Raw genomic sequence first — 16,336 nt, 5'->3', positions numbered from 1 at the left:
GGTAGCTCGACTCAGTAAGTTGTGTTAATGGTCATAGATCTCGGCTCTCTGTCTGCCAAGGTACTTCACAATACAAGCGGCTTTGAAGAAGTTCGAAACTACTGTCAACGATACGAATTTCAATATTGTTCTTCACTTAAGACTGATATGCCAGGGTGATAACTATCAAGCAAATGAACCTCTTGATTACTATTAGGCCTGTATGCTAAATTTCCACAACAGCAATTAGGAACTCTCTGTAGACATTCGCTAACAGCGGTTCTGGCAACTTACTTTTTCTCTGGGTAGCTTCAAATATGGGTAGTGACCAATATGACAGAAAGCTAAATATATTGTAGAATCACTTCAATTACACTCATAGCCTCAGCACCGAGAGGAAAGGGGAGACAAAAATTTTGTCGATGTGTGCTTTCGGTTGCCAGACGTCGTATTAGCTAGTCTCGCGTTTTACCTCAAACCTAAGGTCGTATTCAAGAGTGATGTACTCAGACTTCAGTAAAGAATTCCTCTGGGAAATGCTGCAGTCTACAATGTTGCCAGATCGACCATATTGCAGGACATAGATTTCTGAGGGGAGCACGACCGTATTGTCTACCTTACGTGAACTCCTCGGCGGTCAAATTTTTTGTTCAAAAAACGTTCAAATGCTTGTGAAATCTTATGGGAGTTAACTGCTAAGGTCATCAGTCCCTAAGCTTACGCACTACTTAACCTAAATCATCCTAAGGACAAACACACACACACCCATGCCCGAGGGAGGACTCGAAACTCCGCCGGGACAAATTTTTGTCTAAGACTGTATCTACAACACCTATTGCACACTGAAGACACAGATGAATTAAGAAAACAAAATTACTTTATGACAGCAACGTTAACTATAGCGTTCGAAGTATTCATAGTATTGTGTATGTGTGTGTAAACACCTTCCAATGCCCAGTCAAGGAAGATAAGGATACACAGTCTAGCCTCAATATTATAAATACGCCTAAGTTTGTGGATGAACTCAGGTTCATAACCATTTGAAATATTTAGGAGTACTGTACCCATTGGTGTTAAACTCATTTTCAATCAATGATTCCCACAACTACAGGAACACTACTTCTGATACCTCTTAGACAAAACGCTTACGCAGTGCTATCAGACGAAAAGATCAATCTGACTGATAAGGGGCCCGTTTAGGTCAGGCATATTGTATAAAGAAGTGTAAGAGAGAGCCCCACTAAATTCTACCATCCGTATTCATTGTATACACACATAAAATACTGTTACAGTACAATTATGGAGCTCAGTGAGTGAATTGAGTATTTTCCGGTGAGAAAGAGCACTGGCAAACAGTCTTCAAAAATGGCTGTGAGCACTAGGTACTTAACTTCTGAGGTCATCAGTCCCCTAGAACTTAGAACTACTTAAACCTGACTAACCTAAGGACATCACACACATCCATGCCCGAGACCGGATTCGAACCTGCGACCGTAGCGGTCGCATGGTTCCAGACTGTAGCGCCTACAACCGCTCGGCCACTCTTGCCGACCAAAAATACATTAGGTTATTTAAATTGGTGTCACTCTGAGCTAGAATTTATGGTCAGCGACTAAGTGATAGGTCAATGAGTCGGATACGGGTTTTCCAACTGCGAAATACTTTCCTACATTATAGAAGCAAATGTATTGAATTTGAATTAATATTGCGAAAATTTTGAACTTGAATAGCTTGGAATGAAAATCCTTCTGTTTATTTCAAAAGAAAACAATTGATCTTCTAAAACATTCTGTCATACACAACTTGAAACAGGTCGCGTCGAACAATTCATATGGAAGGACTGATAGCGACGTATATCGGAAGGCAGTATGACTCCCTGGCTTTTAATTTGGCACTATACGACAGCCTTTTCTAGGCGCAAGTAAATTAAGAAAGGCAGCGCGTTTTTGTTATCAGGTAACGTCTTCAACAATTTCTTTAGTTTTAATGTAATCTACGAGTAATTGCTGATGTTTGATATTAACATGAAAAGGATTCCGTACACAGGGAAAGAACCTATTCTTGCGCAACTGCTTCTATAATAACCAAAAGACATTAAATGATCTTCAAGCACATGTGTTCCAGCAGCGGTATGAAGAAAATGATAGTAATAATGACGGTAATAATCGAATTATCCGGTAACTTCACATTTACAGTGGATGTTCTCGAACTAAGAAATTAGCTGAATTAGTGAAAATTTCAAAATGGCTTCACATCGAGGCTATGATGCCTAGAAGAGTCCTTACATCCTGCTGACATGAGAATAGCATAATCTCCGCGTCCGAGGCTTGCTTTTTCTTGACCACTTAATAGACTCGTATTTTTTCCACAGTGACTAATTTTGTAAGCTAAGCACATAATCAGTTACAGCACACTCCTGGGGCTGGGAAATGTGGCCACAGTGGTCTGAGGGAACGAACTATCACAGGTGCAATGCGCGGGTTCAGGCATTTACTTTTAAGAAGCACAAACAGATTTACTTTACCACTGGTAACCTCAAGACAAAGACGTTATAATCCAGAATCCACATTAAACATCACATTCCTTCATTACCAAGTGGGCAGAGCCGGTTTACGTTGGCAAATGACATAGGCGGAAGTCATGGTAAAGAGAATTCTGTCGCCAGTAAACTTACTTACATTAGAAAATTTCATTTTATTTGATGAACCGATAACCATTTAAGAGAAGAGGGCTCTTATTTTACTTGTACTTGTTTGGACTATAGACATTGAAAAACTTGGTGCTGGACTGTGATTAGAATTCGTATCTCCTCTTTCGAGGATCTCAATCTCTCGGAACAGTATAGTTCAATAATTTCGTTCCTTTTCCCAAGACTGCAATCTTCTCTAGGTCTCCTCCAAATGTAAGTATGTGGGTCCGAATCCTGATCCAGTACAAAAATATTCATAATTTCATTTCAAGCCCCATTAAGTGCACACCGGCCTGCTAGTGAAAATTAACGTGCGTTTTTAATGTGTGTTCATGTGTTCCCAACATTCGCAATAGGTGTTGTTATTTTTGGTCAAACACGCAATCGTCTTACTGTTGGTGAGTAACCAACTGATACTTAAGCTATATTCGTGGATGATAAAGATGCGCGGTAGATGTGCTGTACGGCTGTCGCCCAGGCACAAAAATTTGTATACATATTTTAGATCCAAACACCTAGCAGCTGGTAAGAAAAACCGATACGAAACATTCGATTTTACTCTGTTAACAATCCGATTACGTGTTGGTTTCGTATCTCCGTCACAGAAGTTCACATCATGCGCTGCATCTCTGTTACTTCTGAATGGTAGTATATCAGACATCTTTCGTGGTTAGTTAACAGGGACAAAAGGGTCTTTATGGGAGTCCCGGTTTATTACAAAACCCGTCGTCTTTTACTTTCAAGTTTATATTTGGTTACTGATATTGGCGAAAATTTCGGTAATAGGTGACTGTTAATGGCTAGTCAGCAATATGATATGATTAGATTAGATTTAATTAGATTAGTACTTGTTCCACAGTTCATCAGTAGGACATTTTGTAATGATGTGGAAAGTTTCATTTTAATGAAAGATTTCTTTACATACCATGATTCAATTTCTTTACAACAATTTTTTACTCTCTTACTCATTTATTTTTATTTTTATCTCTCTCTCTCTCTCTCACACACACACACACACATACACACACACACACTCTTTTTTTATTTTGATTTGTTTGTTGTGCTTGACTATCGGCGAGGCACGAAAACGCCAGTGAATGAGTTTCTTGGATTTGAGTACACTTATGAAAGAAATATAAAAACAACTATGAGGGTTACTGATTTATGAAGCTTAGTTTGCAGTCAGTTCTGAGTATTATTAGTAACTACACTCCAGTCCCTAAACCCAGTTACAGCAATATGAATCAGACGGAGTACGTATTCCAGGCCGTAGCAGCCGCGTCTTTGAGACATCAGCTATGGTCACTTCCCGGCCCGCTGTAGGATCACATCGGTTCGTCTTCTTCCTGCTGGTATTGTAACTCATCGCTGTGATCGACGAGTTACTTCTTAGTGTGGACGGAATTAAGCCTCAAAGTTAACTTGAATTTTCATGTCATTTCCATTGAATAATCTGAGTTATTATTGCTTGAGGTGTAGCAAAAGATTGTAAATTCACGGTCAGGTCAGGTCAGGAAAGTCGTTGTACGTGGAAATCGCAACTAATCTCGTTCTTTAAATAGCGGTTTACGAGTTCTAGCCACTATTTGTCTCATAAGACGAAGCCAAGCCTTAAATGTCGTTGCTAACTCTGTGGTAATGTGCTGACCTGCTGAAAAGTTTCTGCTATGGTTCGCAGTTCCAGTATATGTGACTTTCCCTTCCGTGAAAGAGCTGCAAGCAGTCAGATCAAACATCGATAATAAAATTGCAAGAAAATACTTTCGGCTAATAGTGAAATGGTGAAAAACTTACAATGCTGCACAACATGTAACGCCTTTTTCAGCTGCTGGCAAGTAAATTTTGGTTTCTTCGAATGCATAACTTCATTTATGAAATGCCACATTTGCATATCTCTTGAGTATGACACAGCATACCAATTAAACACAGACCCAATCGAAATCTAAGTGAGTAGTATTTCACTAATTCGTGCCGATAGAGGCTTGCTTGTGTACAGATACTAAGTTTTATTAAAACAGACATTCGTCATAAGATTAACGTGGGTACTTTTATTTTATTTCTTATAATACAGTCTACAGTTTTCGTAAGTTTTTTTTTGTGTTGTTGAAACAATGGTAAACATGAGAGAGAAATTAATCATCAACGATACATGCGATTTCTCTGATATTATCTATAACAGCCTGACACTGCACATGCAGTTAAGAATAAAAGGCACTACCACACGACGGCTAATGTAGAAAATACTTTTCTGAGGTATTTTGGCACGATGCGCTCTCCCCATACATAACACAAAAGTTTCGAGATGCTTCTGCTGCCTGGCCGTCTATTAAACCTGAAAAGAACAAAATGTCGCAGACGTTAGCCCTTTTTCCACATGCGACTATTTTGGTTTGAGAAGTGAAGGGAATTATGTTCAAAGTTCCATTAGATTGATTACATCTGCGGGCAGCAGAATCGCATTTTAAAAAATGTAGCAGTGAATGTACTCGAACTCGCATCAGCGTGTATACAGTGTACGACACTTATCCTTACCAACTAGCTTACTTGCAGTTGCAGCAGCCCCTGAAGTCAACAACAGTTCCTTCAGAACTTCTGCATTCCACAGTGCTGTCAGATAACGCTTATAGCCAGATCTAGAATAACGCTTATAGCCAGATCTAGACTTCTGAGAGACAGACAGTTACAGCTTTTCTTTTGCGCTGCATGATTTTTTCAACAAACAGATAGCGCAATAGAATAGCTCTAGTGGAAAGGAACACTTCCTAATTAAATTTCTGCATCCTACACTGTTGGCAGCTCTGTGTAGGTGGCAGTTAAATAATTTTATTCCGGTGATTACAAAATAGAGTCGAATGTATGCAGTTGGTAGCCTAGGCAGCTAGGTCATGGCGATTCGGTCAACCAAGTAAATGAATTTACTGACATGCTGCAAACAACTACAGCAAGTCTGCGTATCAGAATTCTCATCCACTGTGGCGCAACGGCGTTATGGTAGAAGAATGAGTCGCAGAGAAAATGGTTCGGTGGTCTGTTGGATTGATGTAAGGTTCGCATTTCTGCGGTCTGGGTTCGATGTCAACATCTGCCGATGATTTTTTATAAGTAGAGACGGATTCTATTCTCTACTGGCTACGCCAAGTGAAGAAGTCCAAGTGAAGACGTTCTAATTGCATTGTGGTCTGTATTTCACATTAAACGAGATATTCCTTCTCTACGAAGTAGACGTTAGGAGTGGCGACATGTAGAACCTCTATCACCAGTAACCTTTCTTACACTAGTTATTTATTTCTAGGGACGAAACAAACGCTTTGTATGGTCACAGGACACTTATCCCATATTTTATTTGAGCTTCTGTGTGTCGATATAATTGGTTCTGACCTGGGAATGCAAGTCAGACCGTCCTTAACGCGGAATTTGATCCGTTCGGGACAATACAGCTCGACTACAATTTACAATTTGTTGTTTGTTCAAAACTGCAGATTCCTCAACATCTCCACATATTGCGCAAGAATGGGTTCGAATCCTGGCACGGCACTAAAGTTTTCATTATGTATTATCAAGCTCTAGCATGAAAATACCTATCTGCTGGTGGATAATAATTTTGTTTTTCAACGTATTTTCATTCGTTGTCAAGACTAATGATATGTCACGTTTTTGACTCCCAGTGAGACACAGAACTATTTGCGAGATCACTATAAGTTCAAGGATGTTATTCCGAGGTGCTGGTGGAGAAAAATTCGGTAGCTGATGTTTCTTTGTGTATAGTCAACAACGATATGTGTGGGGTTCGATTCCCAGTCAACACTGAACTCTTCGTCACATTATTTCTAGTTCAAACATGCTCATATGTCGCTGCTGGCGTAACAAACCCATATTTGACGTTCGTTTTGTCTAGAATATAACAATGATTGGTGCCGGGTGGGAGTCCTGGGAAAGAAAAAATTAATGTTTCGCCTCGTCATTTCAGTGAAAACATCTAGCTACTGCCGAGAAAATCCGATATGTCACAGTTGATTGTGCTTCGATATCAATCCGATTAGGACCTGTGTGCGAATCCCTATCCAACGCAAAGCTTCGTGGTATTACTTTACATCTTGAGTTATTGCAATATAGAGCAATGTTTTCTAGTGGTGAATTTTTAGTACCGTTTTCAATAGTCAAACGACTGTACCGAGGGGCGATTAGAGCACCTGCTAGACAGCTGCGATATGTGGGTTGCATGTGAATTAGGCGAAATGCAATTCAGGTCGTTCGGATACTTTTGAGCACGACTGTACATTTCGAGACTCTAATTTCCTGTCACAAATCAAGGACTTTAACTAACAATGAATACACTCTCCATAATTGCAGATACACAGTTACATAATATACAAACTTACTTCGTGTTACAAATAGGTCGAGTAGCTGACGAGCAGGTACTGAATGATAGGGGGAAAAATAAACCTTAGCACAAGTTAATAAAATAAGGGATCAGTTGATAGGACACAACCTGAGGGATCAAGGAAGCGTCGTCTTCGTAATAGAGAGAATTATGGTGGCTAAAAATTGTAGAGGGAGACCAAGGTATGAATGCAATAAGCAAGTTCAAATGGATGTAGGTTGCAGTAGTTATTCAGAGGTGAAGAAGGTTGCACAGGATAGATTGGCGTAGGTACCTGCATGAAAGCTGTCTTCAGACTGAAGACCACAACAGCAACAACAACATCAACGTGAACAGTAAGTAACAGATGCGATACACCAGTTGGTCTCCAGAGAGGCCGATGCAACGTTTTCCTGAACAACAAACGAATAACTTAAAATTAACCTAACTGATTCCTTTTTAACTTCAGATTCTGTTACGCTGCAATTATTACAGTTCTCCTTTACGAAATGACACCAACACGTCACAAGAATGTGTATTGTGTTATAATAAAAAGAAAAACCTGGGATGAAATGCACTGATATTCGGAAGCTATTCATAATGTAGAATTTTTCTTTTCTCAAGGGTATACTCACGAGCAAACTCACCAAGCAAACTCTAAAACAGCTAAAATTTACGGGAGACGCAAACAATATACACTGATGCTGAAGTAACTACATGGAACTCAGGATGACAATGATAATACATGGAACTCAGGATGACAATGATAATACACACGAAACACATCAGTCGATTTGATAAGACTATTCTTAGATCGATATCGCACTTTCGAACACTTATTTAGGAGAAACTGGATAGTAAAAAGGAGAGTACAGAAATAACTTCACTTCCTACACAGCAAGTAAGGTCAAAAATTTTCCTAACAAAGTATTTCTACCAAAATCTGCAGGACAGGCAACTGTAGCTCACAACAGTCGATTTACTCTGAAATCTACATCTACATCAATTCTTTAAATGCAATCTGATGGTGCATGGCCAAGGGTGCTTCTGGTACCATTAACTCACATCCTCCCCCTTCCTTGTTCCATTCGCGAATGGTACGTAGGAAGACCGACTGCCGGAAAACCTCTGTATTGGCTCTGATTGCTCGAATTTCTCGTTGTGGTCATTTCGCGAGGCGTATATGAGAGGAACTACTATATTATCCGACTCTTTCCGGAAAGTATTCTCTCGACAGCTGAATAGTAATCCTATCTGTGATGCACAGGACCTCTTTTTTAGGGTCTACTACTTTGTTGAGCATCTCTGTAATGCTGTCGCGCCGAGTAAACGATCCCTTGACCAAACTCGCCTCTCTTCGTTGGACTTCTCTTTCTCTACTGTCGATCCTACCTTGTAAGGATCCTAGAATGATGAACAACAATCAAAAATGTGTCGAACATGCACCTTGTAAGTCGCTTCTTTACTAGATAAATTGTATTTCCTTAAGATTCTTCCTATGAATCTCTGTCTGCCATATGCTTTTGCTACTACGTATTTTGTTTATATTGTCATTCCACTTAAGATCATTCTGGCTAGATAAATGGTTCAAATGGCTCTCAGCACTATGGGACTTAACATCTGAGGTCATCAGTCCCCTAGAACTTAAACCTAACTAACCTAAGGACATCACACACATCCATGCCCGAGGCAGGATTCGAACCTGCAACCGTAGCGGTCGCGCGGTTCCAGACTGTAGCGCCTAGAACCGCTCGGCCACGCCGGCCGGCCGGCTAGATACTCCAAGATATGTTACGATGGCTACTGTTTCTAGCAACTGGTCGTCAATAGTGTAGTTGTACGCTAGTGGATTTCTTCTTCCCTGTGTGCGCAACATGTTTCATTTATTTACGGTCAGGGTTAACTGCCAGAGCCTGCACCATTCATGAATCATCTGTAAGTCCTTTCTGCAAATACCTGCTGTCTTAAGAGACAGCCGCATCACTTCGAACATCCTTAAAGAGCTTTCGACGCATTCTACTAGATCACTTATGTACACTGTAAACAGTAGCGATCGTATCACACTTCCTTGGGGTACTCTGAAATTACCTTTACACCTGTCGATTTTGTTCTGTTAAAAGCGACGTGTTGAAATCTATTTGCGAGGAAGTCTTGGATACAGTCAAAAAATGATCCAATACTCGGTAAGCTCGAATGATTTTCTCTAAACAGCAGTGCGGGACAGCGTCAAATGCCTACCTGAAGTCGCGAAACACGACATCACCCTGAGAACTGATATTTACAGCGCTGCGAATTTCATAGAAGAACAGGGCGAGCTGAGTTTCGAAAGATCTCTGTCTCCGAAATCCATTTTGATTTTTATAGAGTAGATTTTCGTTCTCCGAAAACGTCATAATACATGGGCATACAACATGTTCCATTATCCTACAACAGTTTGACATCAACGACTTAGGCCTAAAATTATGTCCATTTGTTCTACGGCGCTTCTTGAAAACGGGAATCTGCGCTTATTTACAATCGATAGGTACCCTTCGTTACTTCAGCGACCTACGATAAACAGTTGATTAAAGGGGAGCAAGTTCTTTCGCATAATCTCTGCAGAATCTCACAGATATCTCATCTGGTCCAGGTGCCGTTCTATTACAAAGCGATTGTAGTTGTTTATTGTATTGTGAGGTCAATTATCTCAATATATGCCATTTCAAAGTTCGTACGATGACCGTTGCGATCTTCCGCGGTGAAACAATTTCGGAAGACCGAATTGAGTAATTCGATCTTCTCTCTCTCTCTTTTTCCGTTTCGGGGCCATTGTGATCATTGAGTGACTGAGCAGATGATTTCGGACCGATTACTGATTTTACGTAAGACCGAAATCTCTTACGGTTTTTTATCAGATGAGTTGACAAAATTTTTCTTTCAAAGTCGAACGCTTCTGTCATTGCTCTTCTTACTGTCATTTTGTTTGGTTCAGCTACGTTTTGACTTCTCTTTAATCTGAAATGAAGTTCTCTTTTTTATGAACAATTTTCTGACACGAATATTAGACCACTGTGAGACTTTTCCATACCTAAAGCCTTTCCTCGGAACGTATTTGTCTAAGGAATATTGAGCGATGTTTTTGAATTTTTGCTCCACGTCTTCGTCCCCAGCGCTGAATATTTGTCACTGACTACTCAAATACTCTGCAATTTGTATCCTCTCACTCTTGCTAAGAAAAAATATTTTCCTGCCTTTCTTAATATTCCTTGTAATAATTGTAATTATAGATGATATCAGACCCTTATAATGACTCACATCTTCCTCTCCGTCAAGGGAGTTGATAGGTTCAGGCCTATTTATTGCTAGGAGATCTAAGACGTTACCTTCAGGAATTGGTTCTCTAGACATACTCTCGAAGTCATTTTCGGACAAGACATTCACAATGAAGTCACATGAATCCCTGTGTCTGACACCACAGTTGATAGCATGACTCTCCCAATCTATACCAGTTATGTTAAAGTCATCTCCAATTACAGTAGCATGATCAGGAAACTTACTCACGAAATTCTGAAAAGTTCTCTTTGAAGTGCTCTACCACTACAACCCCTCACGCATGTGATCTATAAAGGCGGCATCCGATTACAATTTTCAACCAACTTTTGATATTTAGCTTCACGTAGATTAATTCAAGTTCGGAGACCTTGATAACCTCGCTAGATATCAAATTAGCGGCCAACCGATGCTTACGATAAATATTCCAATCTGAATTTAGGATTTCGTTGCTTCTCACTTCCGGTTTCAATCAACATTCTGTTCCTAATACTATGTAGACATTGTAACCTTCATAGTATTAAGAACAGGACGCAGATGGAAAACGGAAATGAATGGCAGTGAAATCCTAAATTCATATTTTAATATTTATTGTAAGCGTAGGTTAGTCGCCAGTGATGGTGGCGTATTTCTAACAGTAAAGAATTTGATAATATCCGGCGAGGTTGCATGGGTTCGGAGCATCTACTGATCTGGCTGAAGTTAAACATGAAAGATGGATCGAAAATAGTAAGGTTAGGCTTTATGAAATAATCAGTGTTTTGGTACTAAATCATGTTTTTGATCCATTTCATCAAACTTTCATTTTTGTTGCTTGCAAGATGGATTAAATGTGGAAATTGGCCACTCATGTAAAGTGATAGTTTGTTCCAAGTAAAGTAGCAACCTATGCAAGAAAATGGTTTCATTCTAACGTTGAACACTGATTTTCAACAGATAATATGATTTAATGGGTCTGCAGATGACACTGTTTCATTGTATGACTATAGTCCGTTTTGCTTTTAAATGTCGTAAAGTGAAGCTAAAAACGCAAAATGTTAGTGTGTTAAGAAGAATAAAAAATATGTACTTTTTTCTTCATTTCTGTGGCCGTATTGTCCGTAGTTGCTTTACAATTTCTGAGGGTATTTCCATCGTTACAACTACAAGAAATTGCGTGCTTGTCTCCCAATGCACATTTCGCTTTTTCAAGTGAAGCATCATCGGTGGTGTGTAATTAAAGATATTGATTTGTTATCTAGATCGAAAAACAGTTATTTAACAAATTATTGGTTTTTATTTACGGTAATTTCTGCTCGGTTTTCCGCCAAATTTACGCTGCTTTGCAAAACTAAGCGTTTTTGACGTTTAATACAGCACAATTTCGTACACCACTGTTCACTGTTTATTTCTGTACTTCTAAGTCTGTATCGGGTTTCGTAGTGTTGCCAACATTGCCACTGGTCTTTCTTTGATCAACATTTGTTCCTCCCTCCGTAGTTCATTTTATGTGTTTTAGTCTATTTCATTATGTTATTGTGTATTTATATACTGTGTAAGAGAAATGAAGGAGTAGTGATTGAGTTCAAATTTTTGTGTGGTGTGTAGGTGTGTGTGTGTGTGTGTGTGTGTGTGTGTGTGTGTGTGTGTGTGTAGGGGGGGCGGGAGATTGAGTGAGAGAGGGCGAAGGAAGGGAAAGGCCTTTTTAAACGTGATTACTTAAATTATTTTGTACAGTGTCTGGCTTCCAATGTTTATAAGTGTCTGTGACACTTTTATTTGAATATTTGACACATGCAGAAAACCCACAGCAAGTGACACTCTTTTAAATGTATCCTCAAACCACCTGCAGGATCAGCAATAGGTCACAATCAAATACGTATTAAACAGACTGAACAGTATCCCCCTAAACACTTTTGATTACAAAAAGAGCTGGACATTATAAAACAAACAGCATTAAAAACAGGCACTAAGAAAGACTGGAGGACAAACTACTCAGGAAAATAAAGATATAAATAATGAAAAAACTATCCAAACCGCAGCAACACCTACAACCTGCATAACCACATAAGAATGGCATACAGTGATCCAGCATAACGAATTCGCACATAAAATAGATAACATATTCAAAGAACTAGACACAAACGTTGCTCGCCAAACAACAACTCAATACAAAAACGCATCCTGAAACTGAAATCAACTCCAGACAGATACCAATAATCTGGTATGTATCAGCTCAGTTGCAGAGACTGGAAAAAAACGTACATTGGGATGAGTGGCAGGACACTTGACGCAAGATATAAAGAACACATCAGACCATTCATCATTTGTAGATCATCTTAAGTGGGAATGGCACAGACCAAGCACTACTGAAAAAGGTAGAAACATCATAAGAATCAGTAAATGCAGGCACCTTCTCCCTTTCCAAACAAAATTGCGTAACAGAACGCATGAACACTAAAAGACAGTCACTTAATGCCTAAACAAATATTGGAAACCAGCCGCTATATAACATAAATGAAGTAATCACTGCCCCCCCCCCCCCCTTCCTACCGAAAGTATCTTTTCACCTGTAGTCCTTCATCTTTTTCTTCTAAGTCAGTCTTCATGACACTACTATGCACTTGATGACTTACTATCCACCCATGTTCGCTCCTCTCCCTCCCGCATGAAACAGAATAAAACACATATAATGACTACAGAGGGAGGAACAAACATAGATCACAAAAAGACCAGTGGTAATGTTGGCTAAACTACCAAATCCGGGATACACTTAGAAGTATACTAATAAACAGTGAACAGTGATGTACGAAATTGTGATGTGTTAAACTTCATAAACACTTAGTTCTGAAAAGCAGCGCAAAATTAGATCACAATTATCAGTCCCTAACGAAGAAAGAAACCAAAAACGCGCTAGCAGACGGCACTTCCTAATGTTGGCGAAAAAACGAACAATTTGTCAACGAACTGTTTTTCGATCTAGAAAACAAACAAAAAAATGGTTTTGAGCACAATGGGACCTAACATCTCAGGTCATCAGTCCCCTAGAACTTAGAGCTACTTAAACCTAACTAACCTAAGGACATCACACACATTCATGCCCGAGGCAGGATTCTAACCTGCGACCGTAGCAGTCGCGCGGTACCAGACTGAAGCGCCTAGAAGCGCTCAGCCACACCGGCCGACGATTTAGAAAACAAATCAAATCAAATTGTAAATATCTTTAACTGACGATGTTTTACCTGAACAAAGCTAGAGAAAAAGAAAAAAAAACGCATTTCTTGAAGTTGTAAAAATACCCTCAGAAACACACATTTTTATGTGATAAAAATGTCACAGGTGCACCGTTTCACCGCAAGCGGTCGAAGAAAATTTTGACGAGAGTTATGCTCAGAGATGGTGTTCGGACTGCCTTGGGGCGAATATTGTTTTAGAGATGTTGCTGAAAATGTCGTCCGTTTGCATGTGGATGTACGTTATGGCACCTGCGTCCTCATGATTGTTTAACAAGTTCAAAACAAGCAGGTGGTCCACGAATAATGGCTGCGGCTTCAGCTAAATGGCAACCAGAGTTTTTAGAGAATCTATTGCTGTCTCATACGAAAACAGGTCGTCTGCTCCTCTCCCCTTTCTTCCCCCCACCCCCACCCCCCACCGTGCAAAAATAAAGATGTAAGAGTGCAGTCTGAAGAACGTGGTGGTGGACGCGGTACTGGCTCACCTCTCCCAGACACACAATAATTGGGGAAGACATGTCTAAATGCTCTCTCACGTCAACAGCAATGTGTGGTAGGACCTCGTAATGTTGGAACCTTATCTCTGCTTGACTGGTGGTTGACAGGTAGGACAATATCCTCATCTGAACGCGTTACAGAAACGAAGGGTCTGGCCCTGCCAGATGGCCGTGAAAAGTACTGTATTGTGTTAGAAAATCATTAGCACACAGCTGCAAGTTGAGCATTGATGTAAAAGGACGACATTTTCATCAACATCTCTAAAACAACATTCGTCAAACGGCAGTTTGAACACAGTCTCATCATATCTTCAAATTCTTCATGTATCCCTAGAGAGAAACGGGCCATTTGTGACATTTTTGTTGCGTAAAAAATATTTCCTTTTATCTCTTCTAAACAATCTAAAAATTTTTTGCGTAATTTTGTACGGAAAGGATGACGTGATGGTTTTATGTATCGACGTAACACTTTGCTCTAGTGGTATCATCCTCAAATGCAGAGTGACCCAGAGTAGTAAACTTGCTCTCGTGTTTAACCCTTGCCGTTGTGCTGTGTTGCAGCTGATGAAGGCGTCCTACTCGTACTACACGCTGTTGAGACAACTGGACGGCGACTGAAAGAAAGATGCAGGGAGAGTGGCACGACCAAGATGCAGACAGAGCACTGTTCACAAGACACACCGGCATAGAGTCCAGCTTGTAGCCCACCTCTCTGATGGTGGCAGCGCTGTCCAACACTCTCAGCACAGAGTTCACTGCAAGACGGGAAAGACGGCCTCATAAACATGGCAGCACTCTCACATTTGTTGGCTACTCTGACCCTAAGAAATAAATCTGTAAAATAAAAATTACATTGTAGCACCACAAACTTAGACAATATATCTTTCATTTATATCTACAGAATTGTAACTTGTCACTGCCAGATGCCTCACAATTTATTTAGCAAATCAACCAGTCATGAATATATTGTAATTAAATTCGAAACAGGCTCAATTTCTTACATTTAAACAGGACGCAGCTGGGTTTCTTCCCCATCTTTGTACAACCGAATGTGTGCAAAACCTTGAATGACCATACTATCAAGAATAGGTCAACTGTTACCTTACTCATTTCCGTTACTAGGATTTCCTTATTTAGTATTTTGAGTCTAGTTACTTTCCATTTTTTCTGTTCAAAAGTATTATATCAGATTTCATAATATAGCAGTTCATAGTTGTTTAGTAACATATTTTAGTCGGATAGTAAATTTGTAGTTCAAATAAAATTAAGTAAGAAAAATGTATCGGTTATGTCCAACTTCTAATCACATTAATTACTCTTATCCTGTAGATAAAAATATTATTACTGGTATAATTCTTCTTAAATAAACAGTATCATTCTTTTTCTGCCAGGAGTAACGTTGATTTAGTTTTCTTGCATCTTTCACAGTATGAGTTACGACATTGGTCAGTAGCGTTCCAAATATTACTTTTTGTGCACAAATAATTTATTCAGTGATGAACATGGATTAAAATTATGAAACATGGCTTAGTTTGAAGGATCAACTTTACTTCCTTATTGAAGATATTTTACAGAGTTGGTCACAGTTAAAACGAAGTGCTATTGTTTCTAAAAGGGGATTTTACTAGGCACACAATCTTAATCTATTATTTACCATGCGTAAAAAAATGTTGCAGGTTTCACATCTTGCTGAAGAGCTGTTTTAGAGCAAACTCTAGAAAATTAAGGATAACTATAGTATTATGTGCTTAAGCGAGAAAATACTAAATATGGTAATTTCAAATTAATTTATACACATACTAATATTTTTAACACTTCAACGAAGGCTGCATTGTGAAACCAGTGTTGTGAGCATGCAGATGGGTCGGCCTTGCTGTCGTTCATCCAGTTTTTGAGACTTAATGCTAGATATGATTACGATGAAAAAATACTGTGAATAATTTTATTAGAAACAAAGTAGTAAGCTTACATGGATGTTTTGGAGGGGCGTTCAGCTGCTCTGTCGTTGCCCTCTTAATGTCAGGAATGATGTCAAAACGTTTTCTTTTGAGCACGTTTTCTATTTTTGCGAAGAGCCAGAAGTTGCACGGTGCTAAAACTCTAAAAGCAGATTTGGAGAGACAGTAACACATTTTTCGGTCAAAAACTTATGAATCAAAACCGACATGGCCACGGCACTTTGTCACGATGAAGAAGTAAGCCAGCGGTTCATTTCTATGGACTCCTCGTTCGTATATCGCATCGCAAACACTGCCAGAAGCCCTTGTAAAATTCGGCGTGTACAGTT

At 39.5% G+C, this 16,336-nt stretch overlaps 1 protein-coding gene across 1 annotated transcript in view; it reads left to right on the top strand.

Moving 5' to 3' along the window:
* Window positions 1–14,905, top strand: part of LOC124594702 (odorant receptor Or2-like) — a 162,447-nt gene extending 147,542 nt beyond the window's left edge. The window contains exon 6 of the mRNA XM_047133070.1: window positions 14,611–14,905. Within this exon, the coding sequence (XP_046989026.1) occupies window positions 14,611–14,667 (57 nt within the window). The 3' untranslated portion in view covers window positions 14,668–14,905. The remainder of the gene's footprint in view (window positions 1–14,610) is intronic.
* Window positions 14,906–16,336: the final 1,431 nt, after the last annotated feature.

Source organism: Schistocerca americana, chromosome 2, assembly GCF_021461395.2.
Source record: "Schistocerca americana isolate TAMUIC-IGC-003095 chromosome 2, iqSchAmer2.1, whole genome shotgun sequence".
NCBI classification, from domain to species: Eukaryota; Metazoa; Arthropoda; class Insecta; order Orthoptera; family Acrididae; genus Schistocerca; species Schistocerca americana.
This window is presented reverse-complemented; position numbering and strand designations above follow the sequence as displayed.